This window comes from Tupaia chinensis, unplaced genomic scaffold (assembly GCF_000334495.1).
Source record: "Tupaia chinensis unplaced genomic scaffold, TupChi_1.0 Scaffold146395_1, whole genome shotgun sequence".
Classification (NCBI taxonomy): Eukaryota; Metazoa; Chordata; class Mammalia; order Scandentia; family Tupaiidae; genus Tupaia; species Tupaia belangeri.
In genome coordinates, this window is record NW_006206250.1 from 853,366 (window position 1) to 876,277 (window position 22,912).

The 22,912-nt window shown below is 35.3% G+C and overlaps 1 protein-coding gene across 1 annotated transcript in view; it reads left to right on the forward strand.

The window, feature by feature from the left end:
* Positions 1-22,912, forward strand: part of WDR17 (WD repeat domain 17) — a 128,562-nt gene that overhangs the window by 5,656 nt on the left and 99,994 nt on the right. Inside the window, exon 2 of the mRNA XM_006168909.3 lies at positions 12,075-12,197. Coding sequence (XP_006168971.1) covers positions 12,132-12,197 — 66 coding nt within the window. The 5' untranslated portion in view covers positions 12,075-12,131. The remainder of the gene's footprint in view (positions 1-12,074; positions 12,198-22,912) is intronic.

Genomic DNA, 22,912 nt, shown 5'->3' on the forward strand with positions numbered 1-22,912 from the left:
TTTTGCCTTTTTTTCAATTTTCTTGCCCAACTAATTTTTTTTTTTTTTTTTTTTTTTTTTTGGTTAATGAAAGAGAGAGAGTAGGAGGGAGAAATAAAGAAAGAGAAGTTTTTTGACAGAGTCTCCTCCTGTGGCAATCTTTCTGCCCCAGCCTCCCAATTAGTCAAGACTACAAGTGCATGCCACCAGCCTGGCCTGTGTTAGGTTGGGCTGGACATTGCACCCAGACATTCCTTGTGGCACCAGCCACGGTGTAGCAGCACCTTCCCCCGTGTGGCACTGCAGCTAGACTGCTAAAATAATTGTTAACCCCCTTTGCCCACAATGTGAAAATGTCAGTGTAGGTGACTTTCTGCAAAATTGCAATCCTGAAGTTCACAGACAGATAAGCACAGGGGTCTACTCAGCTTCAAAAATTCAAGTAAAAACTCACAATCCATATTAATCAGGAGGGAAACTGGAACCTTTTGGTTTACAGTACAGTTTATGGGATATTTCCTCACATTTTCCTTCATGAGGAATGATTCTGTTTATAAAGATAAGGTTACACATTTTTGCCACCCCCAATTACAGAAATAATTCTGTATCTTTTTTTAAAATAAATATTTACTTATTTACTTACATAATATTCTCTCAATGGAATATCTATTTCTAACTTAGTTTTTAAGTGAAAATATGTGATCTCCTCGTATTATTTTTGTTTAATGCTCTCAGAATGATTATACTGAGATTTATGAATGAGCCTATTCAAGTCAAGTGGATTACTTTTTTGATGAAATTAAAATTATTTTCACATTGTACAAAATATTCTAATCATCCAGGCACCTAGAACTATGTAATTCCATAATTCTAATCCATATAATTTTCATCTTGGTGGTTAAAAATTAGGAGAGTATAAAAATAAATATGTAGATGGATAATGAAAATATCTGCATTTACCTTTTTATGTCTTTGAATCAGTGTGTGATACAAAGTACTTTACCTTACGTACAACTCCTGTGTTTTGCTGGCAAAATGAAATTCATGTTGGTACAAGTGGTTATTTTAAGAGCCCAAACTGGAAGTAACCTTATTCTGTTCTACTTACTACCTAATCCAGGATTTTAATGTAGGCTAATTCTGTACTTGTGGCCTATTTTATCATCTAAGCTTTTAAGAACATCATCATTTGACATATATTGGGAATGCTGAATAAGTCCTGTCAAACGTTTGAAAGGTAAACTTAAGAATGATGGAAATTTAAGAGATTAATCTTGGTCAGTAGGAGATACAAGATGCAATTGTTGTGCTAAATTATTTCTATTACTGTTGACCTAAGTAATTCCCAAGATTTGCTGTGCATATAAATCATCCGAGAGTGATGTTAATAAAGCTCCTCCCCAAGATTCTTACTCATTGAGGTCTGATCCAGAAATCTGCATTTTTAGCAAGTTTCTAGATTAATTCTAATGCAGAAGTCCTAAAACCATATTTTTAGATGCCATGATTTAGAGATCTTTTAAGTCCTATTTATCCCCAATAATCCATGACCCTCCCTGTCACAATAACAATAGTAGTCTGTTAAAATCGTAGAGACTAGTTACAGGACAATCTCAAGTTAGTGGGCTAATGGTTGATTCTAAAAAGTTTTCTTCCAGTTTTCTTTATTTCTAAAGTTTTTTTTTTTTTTCAAACAATGAGCATGTATTGATTATAAAATTAGATAAAGTATTTTTTCATAGCTCTCAAATTTCAAACACTGGTATTTTAACAAGCATTCTGTTTTAGTTTCTAGATTAGTTCTAATGCAGAAGTCCTAAAACCATATTTTTAGATGCCATGATTTAGAGATCTTTTAAGTCCTATTTATCCCCAATAATCCATGACCCTCCCTGTCACAATAACAATAGTAGTCTGTTAAAATCGTAGAGACTAGTTACAGGACAATCTCAAGTTAGTGGGCTAATGGTTGATTCTAAAAAGTTTTCTTCCAGTTTTCTTTATTTCTAAAGTTTTTTTTTTTTTCAAACAATGAGCATGTATTGATTATAAAATTAGATAAAGTATTTTTTCATAGCTCTCAAATTTCAAACACTGGTATTTTAACAAGCATTCTGTTTTTCATTTAAAAATAATAAATTAATACCCTCCTCTTACAGAAAGTTTGCAAAATTCAGAAGAATATAAAAGTACTTTTAACACAACTCTAAAAAATTTTTAAAAATATATTTGAGTTTTTATTTCCTGAATACCATATCTTTCTATTCCTCCCTAATTAAAAAAAAGTCTGTATTTTCCAATGTTGTTTTAGAAGTGCTCTTTCTTCTTTCTTTTGTCCTCCGAATCATTGATATGATTTTTGTTTTTTTTTCAATTTTAGTTCTGCCCTTTATTGTTCTATAGTGTAGATTTTTATTCTGTTATTACCTTTTATTTTCTTCATGATCACTCTTTTAGTTATCTCATTCTGCAGGCTTTTTCTTAGCCGGTAGTATGCGTATTACTATTCTTGAACGAGAGGGGGCCCACATAGCGTATAATTAACCAAAAGACAGAATATACAGATTATGAGGCTTCCAAATTCCTTCTTCCTGATTACTGGATCAATAATAGTACTATTTGATCTATATAAAATCTCCTTATATCAATATTGATAGAAATCTTATTTTAATATCGTAACCTGATCTTCATTGTCTAGCAGGTATGTTATCATCTGATATGATTCTGTTGTGAGATGGAATTTTTTCTCCTTTACATTGACTAAATGAATGGAGAAAATACATGAAAGAAATCTATTTTTTGCCTCTACTTATATTTTTAAAGAGAAACATTGCACTTGCCAAGAATACAGTATAATTCTTATTCTCATTGTTTTTCTCCTAAGGGCTTTAATCACTATTTAGTACAGGGTTGAGTCAAGGACTGAGGAAAGAGGGATAGCAAAGAAGAGGTGCATGGTGGAAATGAAGAGACCATGCTGTGGCTGCCATGTCATAGTGGAATAGCTCTATTATGTTCTGGTTGACATGAATCTTGTTTTTCTAAACCGGAGACATTAGTGAGGCAAAGACAATGTGAATGTGTAATACCTCCTGGAGAAAGGCTTTTTTTAAGTTTCTAGCAGCACTGTGGGTGGCCCACCTGTGAGACAGTATAGTACCTTTTGTATAATACTGTAAGATGGGAGCCCTGAATCTGTGAGGGTTTGTCTGTAATGTTTACCAATCCCAAAGAGTGAATCTGGAGGTCCAGCAGGGGAAAACACGGAGCACAGCAGGCTGAGATGTACTGATGAAGGCTGGTTGGTAACTGATCCATGCTATTGAGGAGCACATGCTTAGGTTATATATGTTAAGAACAGAGCATACAGAAATCAGTAAAAGATTAATGCAGGCTTCTTGCCTCCAAGACAGGGGTCTGATATCTTTATACATTGTTTGAGAATTGCAATGAAATATTATTTTATTATCAATGAATAGAATCAGCAGAATCTGTTTAGTGCCTCTAATCAACGATGTTGATGTGGGAAGCATGCACATACTTCTTTAGGTCGTGGGTAGTTCCATGAGGTCAAAGTCATAGTCACAGATATTTAGAAGCCACAGGTAGGTCTCAGGGAATACAAGGATATGGAGGGGGGAGATGAAGATAATTCAATGTTTGGAGCATACCTGTAAGTACCTATGACACTAATTATAGCACTTTTGTATGTAGTGAAAGTTTCTCCCATATTACAATGTGGTTAATGCATCTTATTTTGGGTGCTGCTGTGAGTTCTCTCTCTCTCTTTTCATTTTTTTATTTTCATTGTCAGAGGGCATGTGCACTCATCAGAAAAAGACAGAGAAATAGAGTAGTGGCGAGATAGCACCTCCCCCCCTCAATGAGCAGTGATTACTCCACAATCCCTTCTTCATTTCTCCATCTTGTAGGGCAATAGGGCACACATGCTCATGTGTGCAGCATGTTTTTCAAGCTTTTTGAGTTGGATCATACAGAAAATACAACTTACGTTTTCATTTTTTAGAGTTATTTGCTAGAGGGTATATGTGCTCACCAGAGAGACAGAAAGTGAGAAATCGCCTTGCAGGGGGATGGATCACCACCAAACCTCCTCCTCCATTCTCCTCTTGAGATTTTGTGCTCACACACACATGTGCCCGGTGTGAGTTTTAAGCCACTGGGTCCAGGACTTGAACCACGCTTGACTATGTGAAAGTCCAGCAATGTAACTAACCATTACGCCATCTTCTGGTCCCCACATTACATTTTTATACTTAAAAATCTAAGGAGAGTTGGATGAATGTGTGTACCTTTCATAGCTAGCTTCAGTTTTCAGTAGTGGTCTATTACACTGGATTTTTTCAAGCTCCATCTGGTAAACAACTCATGATACTACAGCAAACTAGTCAAATTCTCCCTGAATTTAACGGTCTGTGATTAAGGAGCACAGAAAAGAGAGTTTGTTTTTTAAATAGTTCTTATAAAAGTTTCATATTTCATGATTAGAATCTTTAGGCTTATTCCTATTACTGAATCATCCAAATGGCCAAGGAAATGATTTGCCTAAGTTTGAGTCACCTGCTCAAGTTCAAGTACTGTAGTTCTTCCTAAACCTGGACTGAAGCAGAGGAGGCAGGGATCACCAATCACAGCTGTAGAACTATTGCAAGAAAGAAGGCGATGGAGATGATGGGAACACAAACAACAAAGAAACAATACTGCGTTTATGTAGATGTTGTAAGAATCCTTCAAGCACCGCTAGTGCTATTTTAACTTCAGATACTTCTGTCTCCCTATAATATAAATGACCTCAGGCATATTAATCCTATGCAGAAAATAGAATTTTGAGCTTTAAATCCTAGAGGAACAAAATTCTTCATTTGGAATGTGAAAGTTTAACAATTTTTAAAATGTATATTTCATTACTTATCTTTGCAGTTCTATGCATGTTCTGATTTTTGTCATGACCTTTTTAATAATAATGAAATACAAATTAATTATGAAACATTTGGTTTAGAAAAATAAAGCCCAGTTTTTATTAGAAGCAATGTAAATTATATCTCTTAATGCTAAGGAAAAGTTTACAAATATAGGGGCCAAAAAGTGGCAGAGTGTAGTGGAAAAGCTGACGCTTTGTGAGGCAGACTCAATGAGAAGGTTGATGGTTCATGTCTGGAGACCTGTCTATATTCCCAGTTGTGCCCAGAATCCAGGCTGATTGAGTCTGGGATGGATGTTGAGACCTCTAATGTTGAGACCCTCTCAGTAGTGTTGTCTCTCTCTCTCTCTCCCCATCTGTCTTTGTCTCTCCCACTCAGGAAATTACAAAACAAACAAACAAAAAACCAAAAACCTTCAAGTTTAAAGGTATAGTCTTTCTTATTTATTTATTTTTGGGAGAGGATTTTGTTCTGGGGCATGTGTGCTGGCAGGAAAGAGAGAGAGACAGAATGCAAGAAATATTCCCCTGGAAGATGGCCTTGCTGCAACCCCTTCTCCATTCTCTCGGGATCTTGGGCATGCATGCACACATGCCCGGTGTGAGTTTAAGCCACTGGGTCCGGGGTTTGGACCACAGTCAACTATGTGGGAGTCTGAAAATATAACCATTATGCCATTTGCTGGTCCCCCAAGGTACAGTCTTTCTAAAACATCAAATGTGCATGTGAGAACACACGTGCAAACACACACACCTTAACTAAGTAACATTTTGAGTTATCTCTATCACCAGAAGATGCGTATTGAGTCACATTAAACAAATGCCAGTTATTTTTTTATACTTAGTCACCAATAGTTATTTAGTATTGTTAGAATGGTGGTCATTCACTGAATTAGAAAAAGGAAGTAGGAGCCTGTTTTGTGGGGAACATCAGTTTTGTTTTGAGTAAGTTAGATCTGAGATTCTATTTAACTTTCAAATAGGATGTTATCAGGGAAGTAAGTATACAAGTTTGGTTGGAGATCAAGGAGCTTTTCAGGGGTAAATTTATGATATTTAAAGTCCTAGAACTGGGTGGGACACCAAGAGCACAAGTATGGACAAGATCTAAGGTCTGATTCCTGGGGCATGGTAAAATTTAGAATTCAGGAACATGATTAGAAAACAAAGCAAAAAGCAAGAAAAAAAAAGAATAGGGAATAGGTATTGAAGTAGGGGGAGAAATAAAAGAAGGCAAGGGAAGGGCTAGCAGTTGGAATAATATTTATTTTGCTGAACTCCCACGTGGCCAACCGTGGTTTGAGTCACAGACCTGAAGGCTTGAAGCTCATGCCAGATGTGTGAACATGTGTGCCCCAAATACCAAGAGGAGAATAGGGGAGAAGGGACTGTGGCATGGCCATCGTCCTGGGGTGGGGTGATTTCTCACTTTCTGTCACTTTGTCTCTCTTGTTTTTCCAGAGAGCAGAATATCTCCACCTACTTCAATACCTGTTCCCTGTTCTTTTTCCTTTTTCTTTTTGCTTTGTTTCCTCATCATGTTCCTGAATTCTAAATGTTGCCATGACCCATAAATCAGTTCTTAGATCTTGTCCATACTTGTCCTCTTGGTGTCCCATCCAGTCCTAAGACTTTAAATATCATATTCTGGTGTAACCATCATCCTTATGATCCTTGGTATCTGTTAGGGCCCTAGCATTATCTCCAAGTAGCTAGCAGGAAAAGAGTGAGCTTAAAAATGGTACCATCAGGTACGAGGGCTGTAAACAGTAAGCCCTGATGCTTTTTATTGTTAAAAATTTGTGTAAAATATAGCATTCAGTAATACCTTCTCCATTATTTTTATTTTGTTTTTAGATTCACCTGCATTTTACAAAATGCATGGCAGAGGACATTTTGAATTTATTTTCTTTAGTTCTTATGAAACAGCAAATGTGAAAATGAATTTTGGATAGGCAAATATACCCTATCCAAAAATACATATATTTTCCAACAATTTTTATACTATTTCTGTTGTTTTTTATTAAAAAGTACAATGTTTTCTTTGAACATTGGCAGTTGCATTGGTTTTTAGAATACAGCATATTTGAGAAACTGCTCAAAATATCAATAGTTCTTAGAAAACCAAATTACATTAAATACCAATTTCTTGGAACTCCATTATAGTCTAAAATACTAAAAATATTTTGTTCTGATGGATCATACCACATGGTGGATGTTTTAAATTTGTTAAATTACCCTAATTCGAGACATTTTTCTACTCTTAAGGTAAAGTAATTTTGAGATTCTGGTTAGGAATTTTGGTTAAATTTTCAGGAAATAGGGATTCAATAGTGTATTCCAAACACCTTATTGGCAATGATGACTGTGATTCCCATGGCACAGACAAATCATGTAGAAGCAGTCATTCTCTTAAATTGTTTTTGTTTTTAGGCATACACAGAACATGAGTAGCAATCACTACTTCTACAGACGATAACCATTATCCTACTCTCAGAATAGATTAGTATTGTCTGCTGCTATGCTTTGTATACACATAATAATATAGCAACATACTATTTTTTAGTCTCTGTCTTTTAGTCAGCATTATATATGTGAGATTCATCTGAATGTTTGTGTGTAGTTGTCATTCATTCATTCTCATTATTGTAAACTATACCCCTATATAAATAGTACTGCATTTATTTATGCTTTGTGCTGTTATTGTACATTTGAGTGGTGTCCACTTTGGTGCTGTTATAAATAAAAGTGCTATGGACATTCTTTTTCTTTTTTTTTTTTTTTTTTTTTTTTAAATTTTTTTTTTTTTTTTTTTTTTTTTTTAAGAGGGAGAGATTTTTGCTACAGGGCACCTGCATTCACTAGAGAGACAGAAAGCAAGAAATCACCCCCCTCACCTTCCACGAGGGGGGATGGCCATGCTGCAATCCCTTCTTCTCCTCCATTCTCTTCTTGGGATCCTGTGCATGCATGCGCACACACCCTGTGTGCGTTTAAACTGACAGGTCTGGGACTTGAACTGCATTCGACTATATGGGAGTCTAACGATATAATGTTACATTACATCATCTGCTGATCCCAAAAGTGCTGTGGACATTCTAATATGGGTCTTTTGGTGAACATAAATACACATTCCTATTGATTATGTATACACTAAGAAGTGGAAACGCTGATCATAATGTATGTATTTGTTTAGAGGAGTCTGCCAATGACCTGTCCAAAGTTGTGATTCCAATTTACATTCCCATAAGCTGTATAGGAGAATTTCAATCACTCTACATCCTTGCTAACCCATGGTATTCTATTTGTTGAAAGTGTAGCAACATCTCTGAAAGTGTAGCAACATTTCTGCAGTTTTAATGTGCATTTTCCCGATGACTATGTTACTGAATAATTTTTCATGTTCATGGGTGATTCCAATGGTCTTTTTTTTTTTTTTTTAGCAGTCAAGTTCTGAGTGCTTTTTTAGTTTTGTCTAAAGCTTTATTTATTTTTTGGGTATCCTTTCTTCAGCATATGTACTATAAACATTTTCTCTCAGTCTGTGGCTTGCCTTTCACCCTTAATGATTTCTTGATGACCAAAAGTTTGTAACTTTAATATTGTCTTATTTGTGGGTTTTTTCCCCATTGGGTTGACTTCTTTTTATTTATTTATTTTTTGCATTCTACTTAGTGTTTCTTTTCCTGCTTAAAAGATAAGGTGTTACCATTTTCTTTTAAAGTCTTAATATTTTATCTTACATGTTTAGATTTTTTTTGGTATTATTTGAGATTAAGGAAGAGATAGTTATAAATATATATATCTATATATATATATATACTTTTTCTCGCTGAGGATTTCAATTACCCAGAAGCATTTATTGAAAAGTCTTAATCCACTGCATTATTACCATTATCATAAATCAGTTAGCAGACTATGAAGGATCTACTCTACACCTATATTCTGTTTCGTTAGTCAGTTGTGTATGCTTCCATCAATACCATGCTGTCTTAATTTTTTATAATAAGCATTATAAGCTAATATTATAAATCTTCAGCTTGTTTTTATAAAACCTTTAGTCTTTTTTAAGATTGCCTTGAGTATGCTTAAAAGTAATTTACATTATCATATTAATTTTTAAATTAGCTTAATTACCACAAAAATAAAGGTGCTGAGATTTTGATTAAAACTGCATTAATTCTTCCTTTTTTTCCTTTTTTTTTTTTTTGGAGATATTTTTGCTATAGGGTGCTTGTACTCTCCAGACAGAAAGAGACAGAGAGACAGAAAACAAGAAGCCACCCCCCCCCCAAGGGGGAATGACCATCCTTTCTCCTCCATTCTCCTCTTGGGATCTTGGGTCTGCACGCACATACGCCCAGAGTGAAGCCACCGGGTCCAGGACTCGAATCATGGTTGACTACATGGAAGCCCAGTGACATAGCCATTACCCTAACTGCTGGTCCCAAAACTGCATTGATTCTATATCTTGATTTTGAGATACTTTACATCTTTGTAACATTAAATCCTCTAGTCCATTGACATGGTATATATTTACTTTTTCTGTTTAGGACTTTTACATGTAATTATGAGAGAAATTGTAATTTCCTTTCCCAAATTAAAAAAAAAATTAGACAAATTTAACAGAGTTTAGTTGAACAAAGTGATTTGTGAATTCGATAGCCCTCAGAATTGGTTCTGAGGAACTCTAGGGCTTCCGCACGGTTGAATAAAACTTATGGGTGGAGAAAAGAAACTGATATACAAAAAACAGAAGCAAATTACAGACACAGCTGGTGGTTACAGTTTGGGGGTTGCCTTAGTTGAAAAGGTTTTATTTTTTTTCTTTCATTTATTTATTTTTACATTTTCCCACAAACATTTACTTTACATAGCAAAAAACTTTAGCTCATACTCCATAATTCTTGACAGTTTACAAACAAGTTTCAAAATTTCAAAATACTGAATTTTAAAGATAATGTTCAAAATATGTCTTATAATTTTGTATAATTTTATGACTCTATAACAACATTAAACAGTGAGTCATCTGTAAATGGCTGAAGCATGACTGCTGTGATTGGCTGACTCAACTATTTTTTACAGAAGCGTATCCCTGTTAGATTTTTAGTTTATTCATGTATTAAATTAGGTAGCAGACACTTCCTAAGAACTTAAGCCTGCAACTAAAGAGGTTTGCTTTCTTTTTAAAAAATAACTCATGCAATTTATTCTAAGCACAGAGGAGGTTTTCTTAGACCAAAATTTAATTTGTTTTAAACTTCATAGGAGTGAGGTGCTTGTTTCTCTTCTGTCCTTAAGCTAAATGTTTTTGCTTTCTGTGAAAGAAGAATTCAAGGAATTATGTAATGTTTCATACCTCTCAACCATCCATAGCCAATTACCTCCTGCCTCTGTGCTTAGAATAAATTGCATGAGTTATTTTTTTAAAAGAAAGCAAACCTCTTTAGTTTTAAATGAAATTTAGGAGCATGTCGTGGGTAGAGGTAGATGAAGAGTATTAGGAGAGAAACTGGAACCATTGAAGCAATGGCAAGGTAGTTCGCGTAGTTGGGCCGGTGCTAGATATAGGTTCAAGGAAGGATGAAACAGCTTATGGTAGGGCTATGTAAAGAACATCAGGTGCAGGACAGTGGCACAGCAGTAAAAGGAGACTCCATAAGGCTGAGCCACATGAGAAGGATCAGGATTTGCATCTGGAGACCTCCCTGAGTATGATGGCACAGGCACACCCATCATCAGGGTGGTTGAAGCAGGTTAGATAGTGGCATTGGAACCCTGTTGAGGTTACTCTCTCTCTCTCTCTCTCTCTCTCATTGTCTCTTTTTCCCATGGAAGAGAAAGAATTGCAACTCAAAATAGGACAAGTCATAGGCAAGGGGAAAAAATAATAAGGAATGAAAAATCCAGAGGTTAGTAAAATAAGCCAGGAGATTAAAATTCTGAACAAAGAGGCAGGAACAAGGCTCTGTAGGAACTAAAAGGGCAGGGCAGAATAGCTATAGTACAGATTCAAAGAAGTCATCAAAATGGAAACAAATTAAGCTAGAGATTTTGCAGTCTTAGAGCTTCCTATAGAAGGAAGAACCTATTCCTAAGTGTTTTGACTTGAGGCTTCGAGCAGGTGTTACTGAACACAGTTCTAGAGAACAGGAGTCAAAATAAAGATATGGTGGCTGTTCTTAACTAGTGACAGCGATATTTATATTTCATATAAATGCACCTTTTTTTTTTTGCCAGAATGAAATCTGTCTTCTTATACAAGAAGAAAACAAATTTCTCAAATTGTTTTTTATCCTCTCCCTCCCTGCTTCCCTTTCGTTTTTAATCTTTTACTCTTTCTCTCTTTTTTTCCCCCAACCTCTCTCCTTTCTTTTGTCTCTGCTGAAGTGTAAAGTTTTGATCACTTGCACCTGTTACATGTTGGGTGAAGCATCTCAACTTCATAAATGATATTTGATGCCCAAGTATCCTCCAATGTAGTGAGAAATTTCTTATTTACTGTGGCTAGTAATTTCTTCCTCAAGTGGGAGAAACTAAAATGAAATTAAATCCTTGTGATTTTGACTCTCTGTTGAACATATTAGAACTACATTGAATGTTGAGGGATCTCTAAACATTATGAGACAGGTGATTTAGCAATCAGGTGACAGTAAAATACTTTACCTCTCAAGTATGGAGCTGGCAGGAAACAGAAATACAGCATTAACTTTATGGCTGTACACTTTTTAACCTAGAAGCTTTCTAGTTTCTGTCCAACTCCTGAGGCTAAAAATGTAACTAATCTGTTTCCTGTTTGGTAATTTTTCTGGAATTGTTGTTCTTACCTTGGTAACTTACAGAAATCATTTCCTATTGAAAAACTTGATTGTAAGTTTTTTTATTTTTTTAGAATGCAAACTGAAAGTCTAATAAAATATTTGGTATATATCTCTGGTACTGTACCACAGCATAATTACTGGGCTTTTTTCTTATTTGAATATGGGCTTATATTTTCTGGCTGAGCATTCTTCCAACAGATGCTGCTATTTACACTATTGAAACCTTGTCAAGTGAACTGTTTCTGTGGTTCTAGCTTCTGGTACTGGATATCACTTCACAAGGAAGATTTTGGTAAAGCTTGTTTGGTTGAAACACCTTGTTGTTACTTTAGGTGCTGACTGTTGTGATGCCGAGTTTCCAATTGCCTTGATTAAAGTAGAAACAGTCTATGGCTTGGATGACTTACATTTCAAATTGGTTTGAACAAGATGATTGGTATGAAGGACTACAAAGAGTAAGATATTTTATGTTGTAATTATGGTTTTCTGTCATTTTTTTTCTGTTTTGCTTTTTATGCATCTGTATTTTGATTGTTTATATTGTAGAAAATTTTGCATTTTGTAATCATTCTGCAAAATTTCAAAAGTGAATAAGACATCTATTTGATATATTTTGAAGCAGAGGTAAGAATATAATGTATGAGAATAGTTTATATATTGAAGAAAAGGTATATTTTTTCCTATTCTGATTTCAAGTGGATTCTTAATGTTTTCAGATTAGTTTTAAATATAAAAAAGCATTTTTTATAATGAGGTTAATGTAAGAAATAGCAACAGTTTTAAGAAAGTCATTTGATGTAAAGAAGAACATTTAATGAAATAGATAAATGTGCAATAATACTATGTATTCTAATACTATTATAAAAGAAAATATAAATTCCAAAGAAGACTATCATCTTCCATCTGATACATTTTAGGAAATTGATTATGTTTCAAGATAAATTATATTGTGACTATAGCAGCTTTTGCATAGTATTTTGAAAATATTCTGTACTATTCTGATCTATTATTGCAATAGTAGAAAAAAATGCTATTCAAAATGCAGTGAGTCAAATAGATTTACCTTGGAATAATGTATGATTTCTCTTTGATTATTTTCACCTTTTTAATGGAGGTTTCCTTAATTATTTAAATGAAAACAATTTGTAGATTTTTCTTTAATTGGTGGAACAAAAGAGACAGGATATTTTTATGCAATTTCACCACAGTTTTCTCTATCTTTCAAGAGCATATGCTGCTAAAGATATGCAGTACTGTATTGTTCTTTCTTCCTCCTCCTTTGGATTCCTATTTTAAACACATCAATCACAGATATTTTCTCAGGATTTTTTTTTTAATTAAAACTTTTTATCAGTGTAAAGTCTCTTGAGCTTTCTTTAGATAATATTTTTTTAGGCTGTGAAACAAGCTGAAAAACATTTCTAGAGCCAGTACATATCTTACTCTGGAGAATGATACTCTTATTGTGAGTTCTAAAACAGTCTTCAGAAAAGAGACTGAGAAGTAATAAGTAACTTTTGATCCTAAATTCAACCTTATTCCTAAATGGATTGAAATATTTCCATGTATGAATTTAATAGTAGGACTCAAGAAGACACACACCTAACACACAACAGTAACATTCTTTATACTGTATGAGTGCATTTTAAACCAAATAACAAGTGCATTTTTGAAGGTTTTTTTCAAGTTCAGTCTGTATATTTCTCCATAAGAGAAATAAAGATGATAGTCTAATTTGGGAAGGTGAGGAGGACTGACTTTAGATAATGGTTTGTACTAAAACATGAACTTTTAAAAGGTGACTTTAGAACAGCCAACAGAAATTGTGAAATTCAAAATCTTTCTGCCCTTGCCCTTTAAAATTACTGTGTGTCTTTCTTTGTAAATGAATTCCTAGTTCTGGGACCTATTAAAAGAATAGCTAGTCTTAATTACAGAAAGAGTTTGACCCTAAAATAACCAAATCTGTTTTTTTTGTTTTTATTTTTGAGTTTGAGCTTCTTTTGGCATAAGATCTGGTCAGTTTTCTTTTTCTTTTTTGTTTTGAGAGAGATTTTTATTATACGGCACATGTGCTCACTGGAGAGACAGAGAGACAGGAAGCGAGAAATCACCCCCCAGGGAGGATGACCATGCTGCAATCCCTTCTCCTCCATTCTCCTCTCAGGATCTTGGGCATACATGCACACGTGTCCAGAGTGAGTTTTAAGCTACCGGAGGTGGGACTTGAACCATGGTCGACTACATGGGAGTGTAGTGATAAGCCATCATGACATGATTGTCCCTTTGATCAGTTTGTATATAGATAGAGATGAAAATGAAAGTTCCTATTGTAAATAAGTAAAGTTTGCATGTGAATATCAACTTTAATTTCTTTTAAAAATCTAGCTTACTATGTTTAAGGTTATATACATGTCCTATATAATCATCATTTAGCAAAGCATATTTTCAATATTCATATATATATTTTTTAAGGTTTTGGCTGTAAGGCATATGTGCTCACTGGAGACAGAGAGACAGAGACAGTGAGAGGGAAAGTGAGAAATCACCTTCCAGGGGGATGGCCACATGGTAATCTCTTTTTCTCCATTTTCCTCTTGGTATCTTGAATATACACACACATGCACCTGGCGTGAGTTTACAGCCACCAAGTCTAGGACTTGAACCATAGTTGGCCACGTGGGAGTCCAGCAATGTAACAACTATGCCATGTTCATAGAGATAAGAGATAACTTGCATTTGTTACTTAAACTTGATAACTGGAAATACAGTGTTTGAAAAAATCATACACAGTGCAAGAAGAGTGAAGTAGGCATCTCATTCCATGACCCCCAAATATACTACAAAACTGTGATAATAATCAAAACAGCATGATACTGGCATAAAAGCAAGCATGTGCTCCAATGGAACAGAATAGAGACCTGAGAAATAACCCCCAAAACACACAACCAACTGATTTTTGAGAAAAAGCACCAGTCAATCCAGTGGAGAAAAGGAAACCGCTTTAGTAAATGGTGCTGAAAAAACTGGGTATCCATCTACAGGAAGATGAAATTGGACCCCTCTCTCTCACCATTAACAAAAGCAATTCAAAATTTATAAAAGATAATACAGGGGAAACACTTGGAGACATTGAAGTAGGCAAAGACTACTGAAATAAGACCCTGAAAGCACAGGTATTAATCCCTAAAGTAGACAAGTGTGATTACAGCAGTTTAAAAAGCTTCTGCACATCAAAAGAAACAGCAATTAGAATGACTCAACAACCGTCAAAATGGGATAATATATTTGCAATCTATTCCTCAGATAAAGGCTGATAACCAAAATATACAGGGAATTCAAACAGCTTACCCAACAAAAAATAATCAACCCAGTTAAAAGATGGGCAAATGAGGAGAGCAGACTACTGTCTAAGGAAGACATATGAAAAGCCAAAAAGCATATGAAAAAATGCTCAACATCACTTATCATAAGGGAGATACAAATCAAAACCACAAGAGATTTTTATTATACGGCACATGTGCTCACTGGAGAGACAGAGAGACAGGAAGCGAGAAATCACCTCCCGGGGTGCCACAATCCCTTCTCCTCCATTCTCCTCTCAGGATCTTGGGCATACATGCACACGTGTCCAGAGTGAGTTTTAAGCTACCGGAGGTGGGACTTGAACCATGGTCGACTACATGGGAGTGTAGTGATAAGCCATCATGACATGATTGTCCCTTTGATCAGTTTGTATATAGATAGAGATGAAAATGAAAGTTCCTATTGTAAATAAGTAAAGTTTGCATGTGAATATCAACTTTAATTTCTTTTAAAAATCTAGCTTACTATGTTTAAGGTTATATACATGTCCTATATAATCATCATTTAGCAAAGCATATTTTCAATATTCATATATATATTTTTTAAGGTTTTGGCTGTAAGGCATATGTGCTCACTGGAGACAGAGAGACAGAGACAGTGAGAGGGAAAGTGAGAAATCACCTTCCAGGGGGATGGCCACATGGTAATCTCTTTTTCTCCATTTTCCTCTTGGTATCTTGAATATACACACACATGCACCTGGCGTGAGTTTACAGCCACCAAGTCTAGGACTTGAACCATAGTTGGCCACGTGGGAGTCCAGCAATGTAACAACTATGCCATGTTCATAGAGATAAGAGATAACTTGCATTTGTTACTTAAACTTGATAACTGGAAATACAGTGTTTGAAAAAATCATACACAGTGCAAGAAGAGTGAAGTAGGCATCTCATTCCATGACCCCCAAATATACTACAAAACTGTGATAATAATCAAAACAGCATGATACTGGCATAAAAGCAAGCATGTGCTCCAATGGAACAGAATAGAGACCTGAGAAATAACCCCCAAAACACACAACCAACTGATTTTTGAGAAAAAGCACCAGTCCAGAGACCTGAGAAATAACCCCCAAAACACATAACCAACTGATTTTTGAGAAAAAGCACCAGTCAATCCAGTGGAGAAAAGGAAACCGCTTTAGTAAATGGTGCTGAAAAAACTGGGTATCCATCTACAGGAAGATGAAATTGGACCCCTCTCTCTCACCATTAACAAAAGCAATTCAAAATTTATAAAAGATAATACAGGGGAAACACTTGGAGACATTGAAGTAGGCAAAGACTACTGAAATAAGACCCTGAAAGCACAGGTATTAATCCCTAAAGTAGACAAGTGTGATTACAGCAGTTTAAAAAGCTTCTGCACATCAAAAGAAACAGCAATTAGAATGACTCAACAACCGTCAAAATGGGATAATATATTTGCAATCTATTCCTCAGATAAAGGCTGATAACCAAAATATACAGGGAATTCAAACAGCTTACCCAACAAAAAATAATCAACCCAGTTAAAAGATGGGCAAATGAGGAGAGCAGACTACTGTCTAAGGAAGACATATGAAAAGCCAAAAAGCATATGAAAAAATGCTCAACATCACTTATCATAAGGGAGATACAAATCAAAACCACAGTAAAATACCTCCTAGCCCAGTCAGAATGCTAAGATTAAAAAAATAAGTGCTGACAAGGCTGTGGAGAAAAGGAATGCTCAAAAAAAAAAAGAACTATTTTATTTAACTTTATTTTAATTTGATCAGAGTAAGTGAGAGAGAGAGAGAGAGAGAGAGCAAGTTGCCAGATCCAGAACTTGAACTGTGGTCATGTGGGAGTCCAACGCCCTTAATCACCAGGCCACCTGCTGGTCCCTGAAAAGGAACTCTCTTAAACTGTTAATGGGAATGTAAATTAGTATAACCACTGTGAAGAACAATATGGATACTCCTTAAATATCTACAAATAGAACTACCATATGATCCATCAATTCCACTCCTGGGTATCTACCCAAAGGATAGGAATACACACAGTTGGAAAAATACTAGGATATCCATGTTTACTACAGCATTATTGACAATTGCTAAGACATGGAACCAACCCAAATGTCCATGAACAGATGAGTGGATTGAAAAAGTGTCACATATACAATATAGAATACTACTCAGTCATTAAAAAAAAAAAAGAGACATTGATATTTGATAGAAAATGAACAAATATGGAAGATTTACTGCTAAGCAAAGCAAGCCAGACTATGAAAGAGACACATTGTATGTCCCCACTCAATATATACCAAATATAAGTACTCTTATGTCAGAAACTAAAAGATTGGAAGGTATAAAAGCATGGAGAGCAAATTTTGATGCTAGACAGTGTGGGAGGAGGATGAGAAATAGGGGAAAGTAAAACGGAAGAAATCTGGAGGTAAAAAAAAAACACAAAAAATTTAAGGAACATGAAATGGAAAAATATCTGTTGATCATGATGTGTGTAATATCTTTGAATGAACCAATATATAGTGTATTCATCATGAGAAAGTTCATTTGGCATGCTGTGATGGTACACAGTGATTGAATATAAAAATAACTAAATTAATAAAATTATAATGTGAGAAAATAGATACATTCAAATATGTAAAAAAAAAGAAAAGTCATAAACTTTGTGAATTTGATTTTTTTTTTTTTTTTTGGGGGGGGTTTTTCTTTGGGGTGCATGCACTTGCCAGACAGACAGAGAGAGACAGAGAGACAGAAAGCGAGAAATCACCCCCCAGGGGGGGATGGCCACACCACAATCCCTTTTCCTCTGTTCTCCTCTCGGGATCTTGGGCACACATGCACACGTGCCCGGCGTGAGTTTTAAGCCACCAGGTCCAGGATGTGAACTGCGGTCGACTACATGGGAGTCCAGTGACATAGCCATTATGCTAACTGCTGGTCCCATGAATTTGATTTTTAGAGCATTACATTGGCAGTTGTATTTTGACAATATTTTATGGCATGTATATATACAAATATACACACATATATATAAACTTGGTTTTAACTTAGTTTTGTAATTTTGTTTTTGGTAATACCATAATTATATTATCTACATCTTAATCTTCATTATGATTATTTCATATTATAATAATCTTGTATATGCAACTAATAGAGATGTACTCTTATCACTTGCCTTTTTAATTTTAATTTATTTTATACATTCAATCACTATACATCACTTAGCTTATAAAGTGAATTTACCCTACTTGAAATACACTTCAGACTAGTTCAGTTGAGGATACTATACATCAATATGTAATAAAACATTCGTGTCCCCCAAAAGTCTTGCTTCTCTATTTTTCTCCCTATTTTCCTTCCCTGCATTTTTCCCTTTTTCTAGCCTCCTTCCACACTGTCTCCAGTGTTCATAACTATTTTCAATGCTTTTATATCCTCCAATCTTTCAGTCTCTATCATAGAGTGTGGACAGTCAGTGTATGTTAAGTGGAGAAATGCAGTGTATCTCTTTCATTTCCTGGTTTGCTTCATTCAGCTATAAATCTTCCATATTTGCCCACTTTCTATGAAATGACAGGGTCTTTTTTTTTTTTTGGCTGAATAGTATTTCATGGAGTATATGTGATACACTTTTTAATTCATTCATATCTGTCCATGGATATTTAGGTTGGTTCCATGTCTTAGCAATCATGAATAATGCCACAATAAACATAGATGTGCAAACACTTTTCTGACTGAGCGTTCTCCTGTCCTTTGGGTAAATACCTAGGAGTGGAATTGCTGTATCATATGGTAGTTCAATTTGAAGGTCTTTGAAAAAACCTCTATACTGTTTTCCACAATGGCTGTACCAATCTACATTCCCACCAACAATGTAGGAGAGTTCCCCTTTCACCACGGCCCCACCAACACTTATCATTTTTAGTATTTATAATCTTTACCATTCAGAAAGGGTTAGATGGACTGAATCTGTGTCTCCCTTATGACGAGGGAGGTTGAACATTTTTTCATATGCTTTTTGGCTGTTCATATGTCTTCCTTAGATTTTTGTTCAGCTCATTTTTTCATCTTTTAATTGGGTTAATAATTTTTTTTTGAGGTAAGCTGCCTGAGTTCCTCATGTATTCTGGTTATCATTCCCTTTTCTGAGACTTAGTTTACAAAAATATAATACCACTCAATGAGTTCTTGATTCACACTAATTACTATGTCTTTCACTGTGCAGAAATTTCTTAATCTGATGTAATCCCACTTGTCTATTTTGGGGATTATTGTCTGTGCCTCAGGGTCTTATTTTTTTTTTAAGAATTATTTTATTTAACTTCATTTTGTTTAGTTATTTATTTTAAAATTTGACCAGAGAGCGACAGAGTAAGAGAGAGAAAGGGAAAGTGAGAAAGCAAGCTGCCAGTTCCGGGACTGGAACTGCAGTCAGCCATGTGGGAGTCTAGCACTCTTAACCACCATGCCATCTGCTGGTCCCCAGGGGTCTTATTTAATAAATCTTTGCCTACTCCACTGTCTTCCAGAGTTTCCCCAGTGTTTTCCACCAGTAGTTTTAAAGCTTGAGTTCTTAGATTTAGATCTTTGGTCCATTTTGAGTTGATTTTTGTTAATGGTGAAAGGGGTGGGGGTCAAGTTTCATCTTTCTACGGGTGGATACTCAGTTTTTCCAGCACCATTTGCTAAAGAAGTTTTCCTTTTGTCACTGGATCTTTGATTGGTACCCTTTGTCAAAGATCAGTGGGCTGTGTGTTTTGGGGTTTATTTCTGGAGTCTGTATTCTTTTCCATTGGTCCACATATCTGTTTTTGTACCAATGCCATGTTATTTCAAATATCAGAGCCTTATAATATATTTTGGGGTAGGGAGTGAGATGTTGCCCACTCCACTCTTCTTCACAGGATTGCTTTGGCAATATGGGATTTTTTTTATTTCATCTTTTAAAATTTCATTAACTTACTTGCAAAGTATCTTTTCCATATAGTTGCTATTGGGCCTAAGAATAATCTTAGTATAATTATTGTGTGTATATGTGTTAAATGAAGATAATATACAAACATTTAAAAATTAATTTTTTAATTGTCATAGGACATGTGTGCTTACCAGAGAGACAGAGAGGGAAAGATGGGAGAAAGCAACTCCTAATAGGGTGTGGTCATGCTGCAGTTGCTTCTCCATTTCTCCATTTTGTGGGGTTTGAAGAATACACACACACACACACACATGTGCCCAGTGTGTTATTCAAGCTTCTAGTGCTGAGATTTGAATGGCAGTAGGCCAAGTGGGATCTGGCTACCTTAACTAGTTCACTTTGGGGATGGCCCTAAAAATGTCTTAGTCTAGCAGATAATAACTTTTTCAAAATAATAATAGCATCAATGTATTTAAGTATGTATACTTAAGTATGCAAATACTTCTGAATTTCTGTAGAATTAAATCCTTGTATACCCATTATAAGTTGAATATGAATTTAATGCTGATAACATAGGAGATGGTCCTGATTACAGTGGTTCAACTTATAATTTTTGAACTTTATAGCATAAAAGTTATGAAAGCAATATGCATTCTATGGAAACTTTAATCCCATCAGAAGTTTTAAAGAGTTCCTCTACTTATGATACAGTTTTACCTGGATAAACCCATTATAAAATTGCAAAAATCTTGGAACCAGCAGTTAGCATAATGGCTATGTTGCTGAACTCCCATGTAGTTGACCGCAGTTTGACTCCTGGACCCGGCGGCTTAAACTCACACTGGGTGCAGGTGCATGCGTACCCAAGATCCTGAGAAGAAAATGGAGGAGAAGGGATCGTGACATGACCATTCCCCCTGGGGGGTTATTTCTCACATTCTATCTCTCTCTCTCTCTCTGTCTTTCTGGCAAGTGCACACGCTCTGTAGCAAAAACCTCTCCAAAAAAAAAAAGTTGCAAAAATCTTAACTTGACCATCATGAGTCAAGGACTTTTGTATGCTTATGTATAAGTGAAAAGAATGACAACAATGGTATGAGGGATAAGAAGGATTAGGAATATATATCATTGTAAGATACTTGCACTATGAAGCAGTATATTACTTTAAAGTGGACTTGAATTAGTTGTAAATATATATTGTAACTCTATGGAAACCACTCAAAGAGTTAAAAAAAGAAGAAGAAGAAATGCATTGCTATGCTAACATACAAGACTGTGGAATCATACAAAATGTTCAATTAAAACTGCAAAAGGCAAAAATCATGTGAAAGACAAAAACAACAAAAAAGAACAAGAGCAACAAATAGAAAGCAGTTATAAATGTGATAGATATTAATTCAGCTCTACCAGTAATCACCTTGAATGTCAGTGGTCTAAACACACTAATTAAAACATAAAAGTTGCCAGAGTGGATCAAAAAAACAAAACCCACTGTAGGTTGTCTTCAAGAAACCAACTTTAAATGAAAGGTTTAAATAAACATTAAAAGCAAATGGATGGAGAAAGCTATTATGCTCACACAATTCAAGAGATAATTGAAATAGCTGTATTAATTTCAGACAGAGCAAACTTCAGAGTTTGGAAATTATCAGGAACAAAGAGGAGCATTACAAAATGATAAAGGGATATGTATTCTTTTATTATTTACAGAATTATTTTTATTTAACTTTATTTATGTATTTATTAATTTTAATTTGACCAGAGAGAGACTATGGTCAGTCACATGGGAGTCCAGCCCCCTTAACCACCACGCTAGCTGCTGGCCTGGAATATGTATTTCAAGAAGATACAAGAATTCTTTTTTTTTTTGAAGAATTATTTTTCATTTAACTTTATCCATTTATTTTCATTTGACTTCAGGGTGATATAGTGACAGAGAGAAAGCGAGAAAGCAAGCTGCCAGGTCCAGGACTCGAACCGTGGTGGGCCATGTGGGAGTCCAGTGCCCTTAGCCAACACACCACCTGCGGGCCCCAGATATTAGAATTTTTAATGTATATATTCCTAACAACAGAGCATCAAAAAACATGAGACAAAAATTGATAGAAAGCAAGAAAAAATGATGTGTCCACTGTTATATTAGAGTTGGAGACTATCACTTTTCTCTCAGGAATAACAAATCCAGCCACCAGAAAATTACTCAGGACACAATTAACCTTAGTACCATCAATTGAATAGATATAATTGGCATCTATAGACCATTTCATTCAACAACAGCAGAATACACATTTTTTATCATATACACATGGAACATTCTCCAAGATACATCAACTTATGTGCCATAAAACAAACGTTCACAAATTTAAAAGACTAGAACTTGTAAAAATCTGCTCTGAGATCATAATGGAATGAAATTAGAAAACAGTAACAGAGGCATAGGTTGAGGAAAAAAAATCCCCCAAAACTTGGATATCAAATAGAGATCAATAATACACTTTTAAATAACACATGCCCAAAGAAGAAATCTCAAAAGAAATTTAAAGAATATTTCAAATCATGGGCAGTACATGGTGTAGTGGTTACATGCCTGGACTCCCACATGGCTGACAGCAGTTTGAGCCTGGGGCCGGTGTCTTTAAACTCACATCGGGGCATATGTGCATGCATGCCCAAGATCCTGGGATGAGAATGGAGAAGGGATGGCATCGTGGCCATTCCCCTTCACCCCGGGGGGAAGTGATTTCTTGCTTTCTCTCTCACTGTCTCTGTCTCTTTCCAGTGAGTGCAGCATCCTAAGGCAAAAACCTCTTCCTATATATGTATTTCAAACCAAATGAAAATGATACACAACTTATCAAAATTTGCGAGATGCACTGAAAGCAGTCCTTAAAGGGAAA